The sequence below is a fragment of the Syngnathus acus genome, chromosome 10, assembly GCF_901709675.1.
Source record: "Syngnathus acus chromosome 10, fSynAcu1.2, whole genome shotgun sequence".
Taxonomy (NCBI): Eukaryota; Metazoa; Chordata; class Actinopteri; order Syngnathiformes; family Syngnathidae; genus Syngnathus; species Syngnathus acus.
In genome coordinates this window covers 4,919,123-4,940,790 of record NC_051095.1, presented here as the reverse complement: position 1 = coordinate 4,940,790, position 21,668 = coordinate 4,919,123, and the positions used below count along the sequence as shown (strand labels likewise).

The 21,668-nt window shown below is 43.2% G+C and overlaps 2 protein-coding genes and 1 long non-coding RNA gene across 15 annotated transcripts in view; 1 reads left to right on the top strand and 2 right to left on the bottom strand.

Moving 5' to 3' along the window:
• The window catches only part of LOC119128482 (adhesion G protein-coupled receptor L3-like), a 90,639-nt gene extending 86,390 nt beyond the window's left edge, over positions 1-4,249 (bottom strand). For 4 of the 13 annotated variants that reach the window (XM_037260921.1, XM_037260922.1, XM_037260926.1 and 1 more), the window contains exon 1: positions 3,984-4,245. The gene's annotated coding sequence lies outside the window, so the exon portion shown is untranslated. Of the gene's footprint in view, positions 1-3,927; positions 3,950-3,983 lie in introns of those variants that run through there. The other 9 variants (XM_037260925.1, XM_037260929.1, XM_037260918.1 and 6 more) reach the window with 6 other exon arrangements.
• A 1,952-nt stretch (positions 4,250-6,201) lies between these two features.
• Positions 6,202-21,668, top strand: part of LOC119128492 (multiple PDZ domain protein) — a 21,174-nt gene continuing 5,707 nt past the window's right edge. Inside the window, exons 1-29 of the mRNA XM_037260957.1 lie at positions 6,202-6,327; positions 8,324-8,410; positions 9,787-9,953; positions 11,130-11,249; positions 11,339-11,478; positions 11,641-11,791; positions 11,860-11,982; positions 12,355-12,546; positions 12,616-12,724; positions 12,823-12,911; positions 13,370-13,580; positions 13,787-13,897; positions 14,008-14,090; positions 14,265-14,411; positions 14,485-14,655; positions 15,355-15,522; positions 15,587-15,796; positions 16,446-16,604; positions 16,689-16,823; positions 17,153-17,377; positions 17,444-17,540; positions 17,611-17,809; positions 18,514-18,555; positions 18,784-18,888; positions 18,965-19,045; positions 19,235-19,412; positions 19,485-19,595; positions 20,354-20,410; positions 20,552-20,623. Of these exons, the coding sequence (XP_037116852.1) occupies positions 8,395-8,410; positions 9,787-9,953; positions 11,130-11,249; positions 11,339-11,478; positions 11,641-11,791; positions 11,860-11,982; positions 12,355-12,546; positions 12,616-12,724; positions 12,823-12,911; positions 13,370-13,580; positions 13,787-13,897; positions 14,008-14,090; positions 14,265-14,411; positions 14,485-14,655; positions 15,355-15,522; positions 15,587-15,796; positions 16,446-16,604; positions 16,689-16,823; positions 17,153-17,377; positions 17,444-17,540; positions 17,611-17,809; positions 18,514-18,555; positions 18,784-18,888; positions 18,965-19,045; positions 19,235-19,412; positions 19,485-19,595; positions 20,354-20,410; positions 20,552-20,623 (3,669 nt within the window). The 5' untranslated portion in view covers positions 6,202-6,327; positions 8,324-8,394. The remainder of the gene's footprint in view (positions 6,328-8,323; positions 8,411-9,786; positions 9,954-11,129; positions 11,250-11,338; positions 11,479-11,640; positions 11,792-11,859; positions 11,983-12,354; positions 12,547-12,615; positions 12,725-12,822; positions 12,912-13,369; positions 13,581-13,786; positions 13,898-14,007; positions 14,091-14,264; positions 14,412-14,484; positions 14,656-15,354; positions 15,523-15,586; positions 15,797-16,445; positions 16,605-16,688; positions 16,824-17,152; positions 17,378-17,443; positions 17,541-17,610; positions 17,810-18,513; positions 18,556-18,783; positions 18,889-18,964; positions 19,046-19,234; positions 19,413-19,484; positions 19,596-20,353; positions 20,411-20,551; positions 20,624-21,668) is intronic.
• LOC119128495 overlaps positions 19,605-21,668 on the bottom strand; it is a 15,209-nt gene continuing 13,145 nt past the window's right edge. The window contains exon 3 of the long non-coding RNA XR_005099023.1: positions 19,605-20,163. This is a non-coding gene — a long non-coding RNA (uncharacterized LOC119128495). The remainder of the gene's footprint in view (positions 20,164-21,668) is intronic.

The following is a 21,668-nucleotide window of genomic DNA, read 5'->3' as shown; positions in this document are numbered from 1 at the left end:
GGGGGATGTTTATTTTTCGCCGAGAGATCCCGCAGCTCAGCACGTGTGACCAGAACAGCGGGCGTTTGAAATGTTTTTTTTTTTTTTTGTATAATCTTTCGCCCCTTCTCGACGAAAACGGCGCCTCGCACACTCCGAGATCCAATCCGAGGCTATTGATTAGTAGAATCAATTTGCTCCGAGTCAAAAGCGTTGCAATTCATTCGGAAGCTACAAGTGGAATCAGATTCTGATAAACTCCGCAAATGCGTCCTCCTTTAATGCATTTCAAACGCAACTGGGTTTAATTAAAGCCAGAAGAAAGGGCGGCACGTAACGCCAGCTCCATTGTGGCGTTATCCACCTGCGTGAAAACCTTTTAATTACCTGCCCGCTGAGACACTCCCGCGTTCGTTAAATCTTCTCAAGTATGAATGGGAGAGCACTATTTCCATTTAAGGGGACATTCAGCGGCTTGTGTAATCATCTGGAATGCTTTTAAGGTCAGCGAGGAAGTCGTCATTTGTCAACGCGGGTGAGAAAAATGTTAGCGTGGGTTCCAACGGGCACGGCCTAACGGTTCGGGCTTTTGTAATCACGCTAATGTGATGAAAAAAGGGAAATACGGCGTTTGTCACGTCTCTAATTTGCCGATTCTGGAGCTGATATTTACAAATACGGCCGCCCGGCTTCAGCTCTCGTTGCCGGGGCAATTAGTGGTCAGATCAGGAGGTCCCGACGGTTTGGGGAGGGAGGCATAAATACGAAGCAACGTTTCCATTCATTTGTATGCGGCTGCAGGTGCGCCACCTTATTTTGCATTCAGGCCCAAACCTGCCTCCCAAACAGGCCATAAATTAACTTCCCTTAGAGCGCCAGTCGCCGAGAAGCATTGCATCTTTGTTTCATTTTGCCTCTGTGGTCGGAGGTTTGCGATCCAAAAAAAAAAGAAGAGAAAAGGTCAGCGATATTGCCCGGAAAAGTAAACATGCGGAAAAACGCATGCGGACACATTTATCAGACTTCAAGGCTCATAAAGAGCTTGATGGACGGCGGTTTTGTCACTTTGATCGCTTTTGGATACCCTCTAATGCTACCTACGCCGTTAAATGCGACGCTGACATTTTTGGGGTGTTATACCCTCCTGTCATATCGTGAATAACAACCTCTTTGATGATTTTTGAGTGTTTTGACTCATCTGGGGAAAGCAAAGTGGTGGCGGATAATTAAAACAGCAGCCTGTGACATTCAAAATATATACTTGGCCAAAAAAAAAAAACGCTCAATGACACCACTATCGACCGAGTCGGTTCCGAGTGACTCGCGAATGTAACAATGGATATTTAATTAGCAGCTCGAGCCGATTTCATGGTCAACCGGCAGTCTCATTCGACAGCATACTAAACGTTGAGCAAGTCAAGAGGTCCTTCAATATCTCTCATACTTGTCATCGTGTGCAGAAGCAGCCGATGCACACGCTATTGTGTGCCGGAAAAAAAAACGTTTCTGCCTGTTTCCATCTTGCTTAATAGCCGCGACGTCGCTCAGTGAAATGCAGGGAAATCAAACAATGCAGAAATGATGCCGTCATAAAAATGAGTTCAATTAGATTTGTACAACTCCAGATGTATTTTTTTTTTTTTTTTATATAATTTGAATTTCCAACACCTTTGATAAGCTTCGATCAAACATCCCAAAAGCAACATTTGGTATCGTCATAGCCATAAATAAAAACAAACTCTTCACACTGACAGACTTTTGAAACCTGTCTGGCATCTCACTCAGCGTTGCCAATGATTAGATATAAATAGAAAGGATTTGTCGAAAGCAGTGCCAGAAGGGAAATTTGTATTCTAATGATAATTTCAAGGCTATATTTACTTTTTATTACAGACTGACGTTTCCAGATTGGGCTGAGCTAAACAGGCCAATGGGCTCGTTGGGATGTTGCACATTCCCTGCAGGAAAGAGGCTTACTGCGCTGGTTGCCATGGTGACCCACTTGTTTGCTGGAATCCCAAGCTCCTTGGAAAGCTTTTTAGGAGGCCAACCATGCTTGGAGATTATTTGGTATACTGAAAGGAAAACGTCCTCAAAATGAAAAATCTAAGAGATGGGAGAAAAGACTCGAATGCTGCTTATTTTCGGTTGAAAAGGATGACTCATAGGGAGACGCCTATCATGGGAGCGTGAAAGTTGGGAGGACTGACAGAAGAAAAAAATTTAGTGGGGGGGTGGTGGCGATGAAACGCCTCAGGGCAGATGTATGAAGTGACTTTTTGGAGCTGATTTATTGGATTGGACACGTATTTTTAAACACGCCCGGAAATGGCTAACGACTACTACGTCATGTGTTGTCCTCGCACCAAGTTTGAGATCGTCCTTGGAGCTTCGATGCGTTGAATTTAGTAACGCCTCCGAAAGTCAATTGAGGTCAAGATGGGCCTATTAGATCTTCTCTGCTATAGAATCCTGAAGATGAGTTTAGAAAACTACTAACCCAAAACAGGTTGCTTCAAACCTTATGTCATTTTTGGGCTTTAAACTTCTTTGTGGATCTACTTATGATTGAGATACCACAAAATCTGCAAGATGTTTTCCGAAGGACCCCCTGGAAATACCAAATTTACCTTTTCAGAACTGGGCTGCTTCAAATGACAGAATTCCTGAGTGTTTTGAGGGGTATACATTATTGAAATTTTTTGGGGGGGGGTCTACTCACAATAGAAATGCCTTGCATTTTTTTTTTTTTTTAAATCAAATCGGTTTTTGGGGCTGAATGTTTACTGCTAAACTCTAGACGGCGTGATAGATTCAAAATGGCCTCTTCAATCTCAGACCGCCTATCTTTACATTTATTGCTACTTTTTTGTGGGTCTGCTTGCGATAGACATGCCTACCAAATTTCGTCTCGTCAAATCAAACTGGAACTGGAGATGATTATTTTTGTTAGATTCTACAATCCAAATTGGCTAAACAATAAAGCCAGCGTTCTTTGGTGTTTCAGGGCGTGGCTTATCGAGATTTTTTTTTGTGGGCCTACTGATTTGATGTGAATCGGTGAAACCAACTTAGGCGTCTGAATGTTTCATCTCACGCTATTTCGAGTTTTGTTTTTGTTTCATCATCAAACTTCTCCGCTATACTCGGCCCACATGTTACAACGACAACTCCAATTTTTGCCGTACATTAGTATACGTGGTTCAAATTTGGTAGCAATAGGACAAAATCACTAGAACGTTTCCTTTGGCAGCATTGAAAAACTCAGAAAATGTCTATTGAGCTACAGCAAATAAACACAACAAACCAATTTCAGGAGAGCCTTCGGACCACAAGCTGTGGGCCTCATCACACGAGACCCAAAAGAACATTTTTTCTTTGCTATCAGAGATACAGCAAAAAAAATATTCACCCGTATTAGTGCTGCTGAACTGTCACTGGGGATCCACTGAAGTGTTTGAAAGAAATGTTGACAAAATGGATACGCGTGTTGTCTCCTCAAGGAGACGGGTTCACTTTGCCGCTTATCAAATGTTGCCCAAATTTTGCACCAGAAATCGATTCAATTCCTCACCTTAATACATAAAGCACATTTCTAATTGTCTTGATCAATGAGTTCCCATTAAGGATTTGATGTGTTGAAACAAATATGACAACATCAGGCCCACATTGTGTTAAAATACAAAAGATGTCACCTCATTTTGTATCAAAGCTGTCCTACTGTAAACATTTGAGTCCATTATCAGACTTTTCTCCCTATACAGATAAAGTCAAAGGTTTTGCCTTTTAACTGAGCGCTTTACAAGCAACTTGCACTTCATGCAGATTATCAGATGTTAACAGATGGTCCTCACTTTCCTCCCGTAAAGCCTCCGTAGTGATGGAACACCAATGAATCCTCACCAATCATCAAATTTGCAAATTTCAGTGAACGCACCGGCGGCCCACCTTAATGGCAATTAGAGGAAGAAGAAGGGCAACGCGTCGCTGGCTGGCACACTCACCGCGTCCTCCCGATTGTAAGCGGCGAGCTCCGAATGGGAATCCAAAACGAGGTCGATATCCAGCTCCGGTGGGGGGTGCGTCGCATCCACGCGCCTTACATCCCACGTGCCTCATAAAATACTAATTACAATTGGAAATCCGGATTTTAATTTTTATTTCTTTATTTTGTCCACAAACCGCGCATCTTACTGAACGAAGCACATTGTGTGCACCGGCCGAGTCGTACCCAGGATAGACTGAGAGAGAAAGAGAGAGAGCGAGAGAAGTGAATGTGGGAGGGAAGAAACGCGCACATAGTGGTTGTGGATTGCCGCTCTGGCCATATGCGAGGGCGCCACCTAGCAGCAAACATGAGACATGCGCCATCCGCGGCCTCTCTGCACTGCTCAATTGCACCGTCTGCATTGTTCGTGTTCTTCACGTGACAATGCAAGGACGCGAAAAAAATAAAAATAAATATATATATATATATATATATATATATATATATAATTTAAGAATTTGACAAGAATATTAATTTATATCATATATATAACCTGATCATGTGTTTCGTCTCTACCGCTACTAGTGGCACTTGTCTTTGTCCTTGTCTGTTATTTATCCATTTTTACATTTGGCACTTGTCTCTTTATTCTTGCACTCTTGTACGCTGCTGTGACAAGTAAATTTCCCCGCTGTTGGATGAATAAAGTTCTATCATCATCATCATCATATATATATATATATTTATTTTTGCATCGCACAATCGTGCAAGTCGTGCCTGCCCACACTGGACGTTACATCACCGCGCCCACCCAACACCAAAATGGAATGAAAGACGCCCATACCGTCACGAACCAGCAGCATCCACCTCAACACCGGGATGCTTTCCAAGATACCAAATATCAATTTTTATACAGCTCTGAAAAATCATTGGTTGTCAAGAGACCCCCAAAAGAGCATATAACTTTAACATTGCATTTTCAAAGAAAGCAAGACATTGTCATCACTCAACACCCACATGTGTGGACTGGCCATTAATATATGTAGATTTGTGAAAAATATGTAATTTACCAAGTTGTGACATAAGTTTCTACCAGAGGCCTGCAATATTATACACTTTTATTATTTCCATCCACCCATTTTCCGAACCGCTTATCCTCACTAGAGTTGCAGATGTACTGGAGCCAGATACAACTTTAAAAAGCAAAGTTTGTGATTCTTACTCAGAAAAACAACATTGATTTGTACGCATTTAGAAATACAAAAGTATGTGCCGGTAAATGTACCTGTGTAATTACCAATGACAGTACATGTTGGTGTCAAGGCCTTGCAGCATTGGGACAAATGAGATTTTTAGTGTTAGTGATAGTGATCTAATGCCGTCACAGGGCTTTTATTGCATGTCAGCCTTTTGTGAATATTGACTGATTCGCTGGCGATGAATCAAACGACCGGGCGGACAACCGCGCCGGCGTCGCCACTTTAATTCAATCATCGCCGTAGACATATTGAGCTCGCAAACCTCGGGGGCACGTCTTTATTGCATCATATGACTTCATGCACTTAACTGCTAGTCGTTCTCCCGAGGAGGATAGCGTGCGGAATAAGTCATTCACGTGCAAAAGACCGATGTCATTTTGGTAGTATTGATGATACTAAGTAAGCCATTATCAGAGGTGTAGCAAATTGTCTTCAAAGTTGACAGGCGGTGACATTTTGTCAGCGCTCGGGTGATATTTAGGGATTTTAATAGCATGGAGCAGGCCTCGTTATTCTCCACATCATGACAAGAATCGTTTCATTGGCACACTTGAAATTGCACCAGTTTATGTTTTTGGCACGTATAAAGTATGTTTAACAGATAAAGCCACCGTACAAAAGAATCTAAAAAATTTCAACAATGACAAAAATGCAAAAATAGGAGAAAAAAACAAACACATTGATCACTGACAAAACCAACAAAAAAAAGTCAATATTGGGGGGGAGGTGAAGATTGACATTCATAAAATTGATGGATGGATTAATAACAAAGTAGTATATTTGAGTTGTACATTTCCTTTTGTGTCATACTAAAACGGATTGCTAGTGCTTTGAGTGACGAGCGCGGTCGACTCAACTCGTAAGTCAAATCGCACCACCGCAGACTTTGCAGAGAGCGAAGGCCGCCACCAGGGGGGGCCTTAACCCTAGAAACTCAGCCCTCCGCCCCTGCTGGTGCGCTTTTCTCCGAGTGGAGCGGCCGCGGCAGGATCGGGTTACGCTACGCCCCCTTTGTTTATTAAGACCGGGTCAGTGCGCCGTTAGCCGCGGGACAACACGAACTCGCATTGGATACCGTCCGCTGGGGAAGGGCAGCTTCATGTAAGTAGATATTTGGTGGTTTATCTACAGAATACACATTTCCGATTCCGGCTTTCGCTCTGGTGACGCCGCGAGAGTTGATCCGCCAACATGACGAATGAGTTTCAAGTGCGCGTTTACTCGGACTGTGCCGATCATTTTTTTCCTTCGCTTTCTTGGCTTTGTATTGGTAATGTAGTCAAAGTTGGCCGCGAGTTTTGTTGCTCGGTAGCCTGTTGCTTTTCTCGCCACGGATCGGATGAGACTCTGGCCCGGGGGAGGTGGAGAAGAAGGCGGAGTCGAGAAAAGCGGATTGTCCTCGCTTACTATGCAACATTTGAAGCGAGCAAACGCCAATTGTCGTACACGTTAGCACACGGCCAAGTACGCACGCATCCGTCATCGTTTATTGGGAAAACAAGAAAAAAAGCACTCAACGTCGTGTTTCGGACTTCAGCCCAGCAGTGCCTTGAACGAGCTAATGAGTAAACTGTTCTCAATGGATGATTGTTAGGTTGTCGCGCACATATCTTAACTATTTGTTTCACATCCCCATCAAAACCATCAAAAATCACGCAAATGTGTGATAAATGTGCAATATACTGATTCAGCCCCGTTCTCCTGGGTGGGTCGTGGGGGGTCATTCACCCCTCGGCCCCCCACACCAAGATGCTTGTGCCCACCACATTTATATTCTATCAATCATTTAATTTGATCATACAGTAATCCCCCGTTTATCGCGGATAATTGGTTCCAAAAACCACCCGCGATAAGTGAAATCCGCGAAGTACGGTCACCAACAAGAAGTACTGGGCAGGCTAACGAGTTAGTGGAAAGATGCTAATTCGCGATTGTGCTTAAACAGACTTCTAAAGGAATGTAAACGAACATTTGGAGCAATACAACATTGTCCTAAACATACGTTTCCTCAATTGAGTTTTATTTTGACTTTTAAATTGTTTTTTAATTTGGAAAAAATCCGCGATGTAGTGAAGCCGCGGTAAACGAAACGCGAAGTAGCGAGGGATCACTGTATTAGCTAATTTTGTTTTGTTACACATCTTTAGTCGTTCATCAATAAGACATTAAAATTGGTGATTGATGGCCAGTCTAAGCTACATTAGCCAATCACAGCCTTATTGGAAACAATATTGGGGCACTCCTCTTAATCTTTTAGAATAATTGCAGCTTTCAGACACTTTAGTTTTTTGTACATTACGCTTTTAGACTTTCCCTGGAAGAATTACAGTACGGCAAGTGAGGAGGGACATATTACAGTAGGGTCGACAACTAAAAAAAAAGTCCCAAAAGAAAGCACAAAACCTTTGGACATCTAAAATGAAATTCACATTTTTTTCACTTTACCTTATCATTTCTGCTGCAGACAACTAATTCAAAACAATATGCCAACGCATCCGCCGTAATCAATGTGACCAACGTATTAGCCATAGAAACAGCAAATAATGGTCACAATATTGAATTAGAATTAATAATACAATTAAAAGCAACAAATCCGCAAATAAAGGCGCCACTTAAGTCTGAGGTCTAGTCTGCTGTGATCGTGCAAAGTATAATACTATAACAACAGAGATGGGATGGGCCAATGACCGTATAAACAGGAACATGAACAGGGTCTCCAGACAGTGTCCAATGTTTGCGTCTATTTCGTAAACAAGAACAGATCATCAATGACTCTACACTGTCTCTTTCAGCCACTGACCTAACGAACACTGCCGCCAAGCGATAAGAAAATGAAGCTTCAAATTTGCTTCATGAACCAGTTATTGTATTTTTGACTCCTCTAGATGGCAGTGTTGTTTTTGACTAAAGGGGTTTAAGAAATGTCAAGTCAGTGTTGCACAAAGTGTGCCATCATTCGGAGTGAAAAATTACATCAACTGGTTCATGAAGCAAATTTGAAGCTTCATTAGGACATCGCTACTCCTACCAACGCGTACGTCGCGCCCTTAGCCGACCTCTCCCATTGTTCCCGCTAACATTCCGTTTTGCTTTCCAGGCCTTGACGAGCAGATCGAGTGTGAAATTGCATTTAATGGGCAGAAATCCCGCCCGGCCGGAGCTGTAAAAATGATTGAAACAATGGGTGAGTCGATGCTGTTCTTAATGGAAGCCTAATGCACTCTACGGAGTCATTGCGCCCCAAATGATGATCCTAAGCGTTAAGCGTTGACTTCCATCTATCAAATGTTAACTTTGGCGTGAACACAATGCAATCTTTCGTCGAAGCCTTTGTCTGATCGCTCGAGCGCGGCCAATTAATGTGTTTCGAATAAGATTACCTGTGTAGGTCCCAAAGAGGGAAAACGTGCTGACGCCGGGGTGCTGTCGGCAGCTTTTGTTCAAACAACAAATCCTCACTTTCGACCCCGGCGCATTCCCCTGGAGGTGATAGTCACAGTGGGCAAGCACTGGAAATTGCTTCATTTTTGTCCACATGACAGTGGAGCGTTCTTACTGAGGGGGCTTTCGTTTTGCCAGCTCTGGCAAGCGCACGCAAGATTTGTTTCATTTCCTCCTGATTTTGCCAAAGGGCTGCAAAAACATTAGAAACTTTGTTTTTATTTCTGCTGAAAAGAAAATCGCATCACCGGTTAAAAGACTGAACAGGGACTCCGGGTGAGGTTAGAAAAATATGTCTTACAAGTAGGGCTGCAACTAACACTTATTTTGATAATTAACTAAATCGATATTACGATTTTAGTTATATTAAAATTGAATTTTCATTTTCATTTGTCCTTATATTTAAAAACATGAAGTTTCAAAATGTGGAAGTACAGGAAATTGACAGTCTGAAAAAATTGACAAAAATGTTCAAGAAAATTTAGGATCAAAATATTACTCGCCAAAAATATAAATGTGTTTTCATAGATGATTAAAGAAATCTGAATGCATTTATTAAGAAGCTGAAATTCAAAGGCTTTGGACAATTTTATATAAACAAGAAGCGATTGCCAAATATATTTAAATTGTTTTTGGGTCATTTTTACGCCGCTGAGTACAAATTTTAACTAGTTTCTTTGAATCAATTATTTTTTACAATGGATTGACTGATGTGCTTTGACAGTTTAAAAAATGTACTTTAATCATTATGAAGAGTATTTTGTTCTTTAAAATCCCCTGGTTTTGCTAATAATCTTCTTAATTGTTGCTTAATTTGATTAGATTAAGTTAATTTGCATATTGAAGGCTATCTGATAAAGATTGCTGATTGTTGAAACTTTGTTGGCACCAAAATCACCTCTGTCCAGTGTAATCGATGAGTCTTCGATCGATCTTTGCACCTTGAGATACGAGTGAGCTAGAGACGCACTGTTAAATTTTCTAATGTTGGTATTATTTGAACGGGAAATGTTGCTCTGTCCAACTATTCACATCCCAAATGAATAAACGTGGTACGCCCGTGTTCTGTGCTCTTTCTCTCTCGGCCCGTCACCGAAAAATGTGACGTACGGCTCTCAGACACGCAGCGTGCCTTGCAGGCGGTGGAGCGACTCCAGGCCAAGTTGAAAGAGCGAGGGGAGGTGCCCACCGAGGAGAAGCTCAGCCTGCTCAAGTCAGTGCTCCAGAGCCCCCTCTTCCACCAGATTCTGGCCTTGCAGAAGTCCGTGCAGCAGCTGAAAGACCAGGTGACCGATTTGTTCGGAATCCGATACTTCGAGTAGCAATTTATACCTGGGGGGAGTTGCCCCTTCAGCCACCCCTCTACACACCCCTGCTCCATAGAGAAATTGTATGGGACGGCAGAACATTTTATCCCCCTTGCACAATTGTTGAGTGGCGAATGCTTATCTTGCACAAGTCACAACGCCTCGCGACTGAGAGCCAAACGTTATCGTAAGCCAGGATAGAGTTCTTAAGGGGGCCGCGGGAAGCCGAATGAAAATATGCCAGCAATGCGGTGGGAGACAAGAGGGCGGGCCAGCTTCTGAGATGAGATGAGCAATGTTTAGATTCCTTCAAAGTAACACTCGGAAAACAGTCCGTCGGGCCTCGGTCAACCCGCGTCGCTACGGCAACGACAACAACAACAAAAAGAGGCCTGGTTGTGTGTGAAGTGGGGCGGAAACAATTGGTTAAATGCTCAAGAACCAGACTGGAACTTTAATCCTCTTAGTTAGCCCGGCCAACAAAGCGCATGCACGTTAGCAGCATGCTACGCTAACGTCAGCCAGGCCTGCGGGGGCTATTTTCGAGGAGCGTGCGGCACTTTCTTAGTCATATACATGACACACAAATGACCTTAAAGAGGGGTGGGCAACCATTTTGCTGTCAGAAAGGGGAAAAACTACATTTATTGATTTTATGTTACATTTTATGAGCAATTGTGTGTTGTGTTTTTGTAGCCTTCCATCAGTCCTAAGGATGGAATAGTCTGAGCAATGGCCACTTCTGGCCAAGGGCTGAACAAACATTAGTTTGTAAAACTTGTTTATTTGTCTACGCTATTCATTTGGGTCATAAACACAACTCCCCCTTTGGTGGGGAAATAAACATTTTACGTACTATGCCGCATTGGTTCAGTTCATCTGTCACAGCAGTAATTAAAAACAAGCGCATTGAGGCATCCAGATGGCCCGCGACGATAATAGAAATATTATATTTGGAGCCTTAGAGCCATGGTGGGGAAAGCAGCTGATATTTTCTGAAGGATTAGGCGGCTTTTGATGCGGCTAATCACGGCAGATAACGAGTTTCAGAATCCGGGATATTGGACTGGATGATCATAGCGCTCGCCAAGCATCCAGACAACAACGTTATCATGTTGTTTGCTTGAGATTTATGTCTGTGTGTGTTCCACACAGGGGGGTGGTGATCGCATCACAGAAGCGCAACACAACGGTAGCCATGTGGCGCCCTCGGAAACCAGAGATGGCAAACCCGCGTGTGATCAATTGGATCAGATTATTCAGACTATGGCGCAGGTAGAAGCACCAATTTTTCATTTGGTTTTATATACGCTTTGTTACGTTTTGATCGTGGTGCTAAACGTGGGCACACGTGTGCGACGCAGGGACGCTACGTGGCACACGTGGACTTGCAGAAGCCAGCGTCGGGGGGTCTGGGATTCAGTGTGGTGGGCCTGAAGAGCGAGAACCGAGGGGAGCTCGGTATCTTCGTTCAAGAGATCCAAGCGGGAAGTGTGGCTCACAGGTATGTGAATGCGCTCAAATCTTCACACTAAAAAAAAAAATCTCGAGAACCCATGCCTGGAAAGTTAACCATTTTGGCGGCCATTTTGGATTCCGAAACAATGTGGCCTAGCGGTTTTGTCCAACAAGAATAATACGTGAGCTTGATTTATCCAAACTGCAGCGATGGCAAGTTAAAGGAAGCCGACCAGATTTTGGCCATCAACGGCCAGACCCTGGACCAGACCGTAACCCACCAACAGGCCATCGGCATCCTACAGAGGGCCTCCGAGAGGGTGCAACTCATCGTGGCTCGAGGGCCCATACCACAGCTGGCAAGTGGCGCCGTGTCCCCCAATTTGTCTTCATATATATATTTTTTAAATAATCCGTAATGATTTAGTGGCAGCATGTGGAGACTATCGAGCTGGTCAACGATGGCACTGGCCTGGGTTTTGGTATTGTCGGAGGGAAGACAACTGGCGTTATCGTGAAAACCATCCTTCCTGGAGGCATTGCCGACCAGGTGATTGCATTTGAATCAAACATTAACTGCATTCACAATTGAAAAAGAGTTGTGTAAATTGCATTTTCTAAAACAGTTGAATTTCTTTTTTTTATATTTAAATAAACAAATATTGCTACATCTGATTCATTGATATTTTATTAAATAATTTCAATTTATTAATTTGAATCAAATTATGAGTGTATTTTTATTTATTAAAATTATTTAGTATTTTTTGTTATTTTATGATAAAAGAATGACACTATAAAAATTAACAATTCTACATAATGCTTTTTAATTTTGTTTTTTAACACCTTATCTTAAAAAACTTTTGTCCGTCCCTGGTGTACGGTGATTCCCTAATTCGGCTTCTACACTCTTTTGGTCGTTAAGGACGGCCGCCTGCGAAGCGGCGACCACATCCTACGAATCGGTGACACCGACCTGTACGGGATGGGCAGCGAGCAGGTGGCGCAGGTGCTACGCCAGTGCGGCAACCGTGTGAAGCTGGTCATCACTCGGGGCCACGTGGACGAGAATCCCTCCGTCTCGGCGTCCACTCCGGCACCCCTCCCGACGACCGAGGTCGGCGTCCCTCCGAAAGCGTGCGTCGTCGTCCGGCCTCCATGCTAAAACTTTCCAACTCTTTCACAGGTTGAGGAGAAGGAGGAAGAAGAAGAAGGCATGTTTGATGTGAGCCTCATCAAGAACACACAAGGACTTGGCATCACAATTGCCGGTTATGTCGGGGATAAAAATTCAGGTGAGCAGAATCAAAAATTGCATTCACCACTTTAGCCGGTTTAAATATGTTTAAAGCATGTGGGAGGGGTAAAACTTTTTTGTCTTTCATTTCCTCAGAACCTTCTGGTATTTTTGTCAAGAGCATAACAAAAGACAGCACTGTGGATCAAGACGGTCGTATTCACGTGGGGGACCAGATAGTGGCCGTAAGTACGCTGCCCTCTTGAAATGTTTATTGTTATTTTTCCAAAATATATCCGCCCCCCCCCTCTTGTCAATGCTAATTAATATCATTAATATTATTAACAATATGGGCTGTGCGGGGAAATGTTTTATGTGAGCTATCAACAGGGGGCAATTAATCCATTCGGTCTGTGGATTTGCATAATTTTGAGGAATTAACAATTAATGGCACATTTTTCCTGGGGATATAAAAGATTAAACACAATGATCCATCCCGTTCTTAATGACTATACATTAAAAATGAGCCCCCGGCTGGATGTAACTTCTTCATTTGCGTTCCATTTTTTTTTCTAGTTCAGAACGTCTCCCTGTTCTACTTGGTACTAAAGTGAATTAGCAATTTGGGATGTTTTCATCACAGTTTTGTAGCTAACAGAATCGACCACTCGCAATGTTTTTGTTTGGATCGCTGCCCGTGTAGGTGGACGGCGTGGACATCCAGGGATACACCAACCAACAGGCCGTGGAAGTTCTCAGACACACGGGCCAGGCCGTCCACCTCAAGCTAATTCGCCGAGGCTTCCGCCCCGACGAGATCCCGCCCGCCGTGGCCCCCGTCGTCACCATCCTGCCCTCGTCCGCTGCGGACCTGAACGAGCTGGATCTGGAGGGACAGACGGAAGCAGACTTAGGTAGACTCAGGCTGTGTATGCCAATCAAATTTTTTTTGCCTTCTTTTAATCCAAACTACATTTTCGAAGACATTCACAGTTCAGCGATTGTCGATTGATTCTCCAAGGCTTGTGAAACACTGATATAAAGTCATCACACAAAGCTGGTTGTTACACAGCAGTTCCGTGAAGACGTCACTTTGAAGCACAACATTGTTTCTTTCAAGATCCCATCTCCCTTCGTCAGTTGTGCCCCTCAGACGAAAAGCAGACGCAGACAATGAATGAAGGACCTGCCGTCACGCCGGTTGTAGATCAGCTGACGCAAGATAAACATGGTAGGAGGCCGTGGGGAGCATCAAACGTCCTAGCAACGCAAATTCCAAACACTCAAACGGTGCCTGTTGTTTGAGATTGGATGGCATCGTTAACTCTTTACTCCCTAAAGGGGCGACGACTCCGACACCCTTACAGGAAGAGGAACTCGTGAAAAAGTGGCAAGAGATTCTGGGGGCAAATAATGAAGTTGTCGTAAGTTTTTTTTTTTTTTTTTATATAAGCGGAATATTCTTTTTGTTTTATTCGGAAAAATGACTATAATGAGAATGGCTTGGGCAGGTGGCTCAAGTATTTTATTTTTTTTTAAGCTGAATATTATTTTTGTTTCATTTGGAAAAAATGACTATAATGAGAATGGTTTGGCAGGTGGCTGAAGTGGAGAAATTCAGCGAGAACAGCGGCTTGGGGATCAGTTTGGAAGCCAATAGCGGCCATCACTACATCCGCTCCGTGCTGCCCGAAGGGCCCGTCGGTCGCTGCGGCAAACTATTCAGTGGGGATGAACTCGTTGAGGTAGGGAGGCCCCCGAGCGTTTCACGCCGCGACGACGGGTTCCCAGTTTAATATCGATCCCGTTGCGTCTCAGGTCAACGGCATATCTCTGATCGGTGAGACCCACAAGGAGGTGGTTCGGATCTTGAAGGAGCTGCCCCTCGGCGTGTACATGACGTGCTGCAGACCCGCCCCCCACCAGCAGCCTGACAATGACACTTTGGAACCACAAGGTCAAGTGTCATCTGGCAGATCTCAATTCCAGGTACTTGATTTTATATTACCATGTTTTGAAACTGTGGCAGGAAATGTGCAAAAGCACAAAAACAGATCTTTTGTGTACGGTGGCCCTAATGGTTCAATATGGCTTAGGTTTTTTTTTTATGGTGGAGATTTCTTTCCTTTTGGGAGGTTCTTAGGGGATCCGCAATACAAAACAAAAAGAAAACGCTGATAAAGCATCATTCCCTTCAGGGCATAACTGGAAATGTGTAAAAAAAAAAAAAAAAAATCCTGGAAAAACCTGGGTGGTCTAAGCATATTTCAGTGGGTGGTAGGATGCCCCCACAGCCCCCCCTAGCGCCGCCATTGGAGGCAATTCATCATAATCATTTCAAATGATGTGTGTTTTTTTTGAATGGCGGTAGGTGCAAATGCCGTGTCATATTAAAGGTTGTCAGCCGCTGCTCGAGTGTCCTTGTCTTCCTTGACAGTGCGGCCTCTCCGCATGTGATTAGGTTAGCCTGAGCTGTCAGTCGCTCCATTGGTTCTCCATACTGCCAAGCGTGATGGATTAAGGTTTCACAAAAAGGCCAGCACGACTCCAGTTACACACTTTAGCGGCAGTCGTTGACAATGCTAGCTGGAAATAGGACACTTCAAAGCCAGCGCCTGGCTTCTTATAATATGAAAGTCGGAGTATCCTAAACAATCGAGTTAGGGGCTATGTTTTCCATTCTCGCAGAAACAAATCGACCTGAGTAGCGTGGAAGTGGTGGAAGCAGCGGAAGCAGCAAATGACCTGACTCCAGAGGCGACGGGGTCTCCTTTGGCCATGTGGGAGCTGGAGATCCAGAATATTGAGTTGGAGAAAGAAGCAGGGGGACTGGGATTCAGCATACTCGACTACCAGGTAAGAGGATTTGAAACTATCTTTTTAGTTTCCGGTTACGGTAATGATTCCGGCTCTACCGCAGGACCCACTGGACCCGGCCAAGACAGTCATCGTGATCCGCTCGCTGGTTCCTAACGGCGTGGCCGAGCAGGACGGACGACTGCTGCCGGGGGACCGACTGATGTTTGTCAACGACACCAACTTGGAGAGCGCCAGCCTGGAAGATGCCGTCCAAGCGCTCAAGGGAGCCGAGCTGGGCATGGTGCGGATTGGGGTGGCCAAACCTCTTCCCGTAAGTATTCGGAATCAGACTTGATGTCTCATCTCGTCATAGTTTGTAGTCAATTTATATTTGAAAATATTAAATTAAATGTTTTGTGTGTATATATATATATTATATATATATATAATATTATGATGCGTGTGTATATGTATATATATATATTTTTTTTTTATATACATTATGTTTTATATTATATATTATGTTTTATATCATAGAATATATTATGTTATATATTATATAATATATTACATATTATATTATAATATAATAAAAATAATGTTATGAATGTACACAGGCAATTTCAGGTTGGCGATGATTACTTACAAAAATTTGAGATCTAAATTTGTCCGCCCATTTAGTTTGAAAGGCTATTTTTATTTAGGCTGGTTTTGCAACTACACTGATGACATTTGAAAGTCGCCTCAAACACTAAAACTCCAATGACAAGGTCAAAAGCAGGTGTGAGGGTGCCAGCAGCTGTTCATCGCAGCTTTCATTTTTGCTTGTATTGCTTTCGGCTTACCAGTGTCGAGGTCACGCGGATTACCGGCCTCTATGGCAGGATGCGGGAACTCATGTTTGGCGGCGTCGCCTCTCCAAATTGAGCCTGACAATCATAATCCTCCAAACACTGAAAGAATCTCTCCACTTTTCTTAGGGGATAAGTGGTGATTCCTACTCACCGCAGCTTTACGGTGGGCAGGAAGTCACGCCGCTGTCCACGCTGCATTCGTTTGACTTCAGCCGTAGTTTACTCCAAGACAGAGATGAAGATGAACTGCCCGGCGGGGTTCTTTTCCGAGCAGAGCCGGCATTGGTTAGTTAGCTGAACAAGCAACGGAGGGGACCAAAAAAAAAAGATTTTTAATTTCGGGGTTGAATATCATTTGTGTCATGCTAGGTGGACACCAGCGAAGTGGAGCAAAAGGCGCTGGAGCGAGCTTACTACGGCGTGGAGGAAACATTCCAGGCGTCGATGATTGCGCTTCACGGAAGTAGCTCGGACCTGGATTTCCTGCGCGCGTCCACACCTGAGGTGAGCAGCTACACATCTGTCAAAACGAAAAAAGGTCACTCTGGGTCACATCTGAACAAAAACATGTTTGCTCAGCAAGTTTGCTTTTAAGCCTGTCATTGTTTTGACTGTTTCCAAAAAAATGGGAGGGGGTTTCACAAATACTGCTGACCTTTTAGCAGTGCAACTCCAAACAAGATTTTGCGACCCAAAACAAGTTTTTGGTGTCATTTTCTGTTCAAGTCAGCAATATTTTTTTGCGTTTGTAGCCCGCTGCGTATTGTTTACATTGTAAACTTTACAAGCATTACAAAAAGTCGATAAAAAATTCCCTCAACCGTGCTCAACAGACTTCAAGTTACCTCGACTACGGATCGGCACCCATGACTGCTCCTCTCGGCGGTTCTGATGAGGACTTAGCCACCGTTGAGGAAACACCAGAAGCCTTGGAGTCCTACAGCCCATTTAATGACCTCCAGATCACACCCGAAATCCAGCCTGAGCCGACGGAATTGATTCCGTGTTACACCGAAGAGCCCACCGGCACTTTGGTGGAAGAACAAGTCTCCGTGAAGGTAAGTTTAGAAGGAATGTACTGAACTCTTGTGTCACAGATAAGGAGTCTTGTTGTGGTTTTTAAGGAGGTCGACACGATACCAGACGCCGGCGACCAAGCGGCAATCCCGGGGAGCAGTTTCGAACGGACCATCACGGTCGTCAAGGGCAACTCCAACCTTGGTTTGTGTTTAGAAATTCAAGTTGTTCAACATCGAAGGAGGATTTTTAGAGCCCAAACCCGCTCTCGCAGGGATGACGGTGAGCGCCATGAAAGACGGCCTGGGGATGCTGATCCGGAGCGTGATCCGCGGCGGATCTATCAGTCGGGACGGCCGCCTGGGAGTGGGCGACCTCATCCTGGCCATTAACGGGGAACCCACCGCCAAGCTGAGCAACGTTCAAGCGCGGGCCATGCTTCGCAGACACTCTCTGGTCGGACCGGACATGGGGTAAGATCATCGACGAGACAAAATACAGGGAACCCCTGTTAATTGCTGGCTGATATGTTCAAGACTGCACACAATAGGTCAAATTCAGTCATATACAGAGGCCATATGAACCAATTTTATTTTTAGTTTTTAATTCTAGTACAGCATATTATATAAGTGCAGTTTAGGTGTATTTTACTTTTGTATTTTATTTTACTTTTACATTCAATCTTAAAATAAACAAAAATAATGTATTAATAAAGAGTAATTGGGGGATTTTTTTAATACACTAACACAAATAAAATATCGGATTATTCAATTATTAATTAAAGGGATATTTAATAGATTAATTGATTATAAAAATATTCAGTAGTAACCGCCCTATAATTTATTTCTTTTCATTTGGTATAGTTTTTATTTTACTATTATGTGCAATACATTTTAAATAAACCATGACGTATTAAATGCATTTTGTCTGCACAGTATCTATATTAATGTTAAAAAAAAAATTGCAAAGCCCCCCCAACAAGTAGATATGTTCCGGGAAAAAAGTTATATTATAGTTTATAATTTCTTTCAAGTTATCCTAAAGTTGGGTGACTTTTTTTCAGCATGAATATTTTTGGTTCAGCCTTAAAACAAACAGGAAGGTTGATGCATGCTTGGCCAACTAAACAAAGGCACAGTTCTGTTCGGTGTATAAACGCCAACTCTTCACGTTCTAGATCTGCTTGCTCACCAGAGGATGATCTGTGCCCGTTTTATGTGTGAGTATGACTAACCGGCCGGCCTCATCTCGGCAGTTTTGCTCTTTTTTTCTTTTTCTCCTCCTCCGTTTGTCCATCTCTTTGTTCATCTTGCATGCCTTCATCACTAACGACTTCTTCACATCACTAAATAGGCAACCATCTTTCTAATCCCAGCATGTTTGTGACATCCGTTGTGAGCAGTGAGGCAGACCCCACATTATATATATAACTTGTTTTTTTGTCCAGCATCACGTACGTCCCGGCAGAATATTTGGAGGAGTACAAGAGCAGCCTGGAGCACAGTGACAAAGACCAAGTCTTCTCCGAGCCGGCGTCTATTCCGACTCCAAAGTAAGCACCCGAGTCTCATCAAAAATGAAAAAGTGGTGCTTTTGTAAAGCCAGGATTTTTTTTTTTTGGTGTTCAGGGATGTTCCCAACCTTCCTGAGCGGGAGGATGGCGAGGGAGAGGAGAGCGTGTCTTTTAGCAACTGGAACCAACCACGACTGTAAGTGGACTCAAATATATTTTTTTAATTTCAATATCAAACATAATACATTTTAAAATATATTTAGAATACCTTTAATTGAATAATGCTACTATAAAAATATTTTTAATATAATAATTTTTCATTTGTACCGCTAAAAGAATAAACCCATGTACCTCGTTTGAAAAGTTGTGGTTCCTCCACCCTCAGAGTGGAGCTCTTCCGACAGCCCGGCAAGTCCCTGGGCATCAGCATCGTGGGAGGCCGCGGGATGGGCAGCCGGCTGAGCAACGGCGAGGTGATGCGGGGTATTTTCATCAAACACATCCTGGAGGACAGTCCCGCCGGACAGAACGGCACCTTGAAGACCGGAGACAGGATTGTGGAGGTAAACTATAATCAAATGGACCGTTATCAAACAAAATGGGCTGGCGGATAATGAGCGAGCCTCACCCCTCAGGTAGATGGCGTGGACCTAAGAGACGCCAGTCACGAGGAGGCGGTGGAGGCCATCCGTAGGGCAGGCAATCCGGTATCCTTCCTGGTGCAGAGTATCATCCAGAAACCCAGGGTAGGTCTCATGAAAAAAAATGGCAGACTTTGTCACTTTTCAGGTATCAGTTCTTGCGATTGTTTTGTGGGTCTACTCATGATAGACAGGTCTGCTAAATTTTATGGTGCTATCAGAAACTGGTTTTCAGGAAATGAACAGACAGATTGTCCCATTACCACCCCTCCCCCAAGTTTGTCTCTAATTATCCCGATCTGGGAAGATTCCGCTTTGAAAGCCGTGCTTAACAAAAGCAAGAAGAGAAGCAGGATGAGATAAGGCAAGCACGAGTGTGATTGATGGTTGATGTAACAGAAAGCAGGGAGACTGAATAGAAGAGAGATGGATTACCTGGCATAAGCACTGAAGCGTGCATGCCAAAGAAGTGTGTGTCCTAGCGAAGCCGTGTAGTGTGCGCGTGTCTCTTGTGAGCGTATATTGAATTTAGCTGGCTAAAAGGTTTGAAGCAACTTATTTTGTGTTCGGGAAATCACAAGGTCGTTTTGGCTTTGCCAAATAGAAAATATCGTGTACATGTGAGCTAGGATTTTTCTCTTTTTGTCATGAGGTCAAGGATATCTCAGGGGGTCTGCAAAACAAAAAGGAAAAGTTTTACAAACACAAAATATTCTTCTGAAAACACGGTGGAGATGTGGAAAAGAATCCAAGAAAAATAATTGAAAAATAGCCAAAAAATGGCTCTTTCCCTCCTTAGCTCCGCCAATGTGTATACAGTAAGCTCCATATAATACAACTTAATGTCTTATTGTGTTGTGTAGTCATCGACAAGTGCAGAGTCCATCGAGGAAAATGTACCGAGTCTACCCAGGGACAAGGTTGGTGATGTTTTTGAGCTTTTTGAACACCTTGGCCTTCTATTTGCTTCGATCGTTTCGATTGAAGACTGTGAGTGAATCGATGTTGTGTCACAAATATGTCATCGTCTAAAGTTGTCGCCCTTTGTCTCTTCTCTGTAGGAGGGTGACAGTCACAGTAGACTTGTCCTCCGCCTCTCCCCAACTAACCCTTTCACTCCTACCCCGTTTAAGGTTTGTGGGTCTCTCTGTTGTGGCCTTCCTCGTGTCTGACATGTCCCTGCACGTGCTGCAGAACGGCTGACGGCTTTTAGTGTTTTATGGTTGGACAATTTCAACCGTATTTCCTCAAGTAGCAGTCAGTCATTAATAATTTAAAGTTGTTTTAACGTAAAGGAGATGAACTGACTGTAACGATCGCAGTCAATAGGTGTTTGTCTGTTTTAAAGGCAGAATCCATTTTGGTCTGAAGCGGCCATTTTGAAGAGTGTTTGGAACCTGTTCTCAAAATGTTATCCAATTCTTATCAAATTTGATTTTTTTCATAGTATGTAATCAGAGCAAAGCAGTTAAAAAAAAAAAAAAAAAAAAAAGCATGACTCAGCAAATTTGTCCTCTTGCGAGAATAGTTCCAGGACATAAACTGTAATCTTGCTATAAAAAAAAGAATGACAGCCATTTTTTAGAGGACTTTGTGATTTTCAAGACAAGTATACAAGTAACGTTGCTTTGGATAATACGTGGAATCAGCCCACCTTTAGACAACTGCAGCCACTATTTGCAAAAAGCCAGTATAGTGAACATGCCACAGTGGCCATGCATGCACATGTCGGCCGGCGTCTTCAACGTTTGTCTTTGTCCAATCATCATGTTGTTGTTTTGCATTTGTCACGTCATGTTAATTGTGTAGACAGGCTTGTGTGTAGTAGTGTGAATGACTTCTGTTTTTCAGGTAGGTACATAATTGGAGTTTCTCAACATTTGAATGCATATCTCCAACTTTTCTGTGCTTTTATTTATTTATTTATTTATTTATTTTGCAGTGTTTGACCCTTGAATGGAATTAAGTTCACCTGTAGATCATTCAATATTTTTAAGTTTGTCCTAACATTTCCGAAGAAAGCCCGTAACATAGTGTGAGTAGTGTGTATTAACGTGTAACAAAGTTTTATTGGGTTAAATGAGCAAGCTTTATTGCATTAGCTGTCGTCTGATTGAGCCACAAGTATCGATGACTGAATCATCCATCAGCTCCAACTAACTTAAACCTTCAAAATCA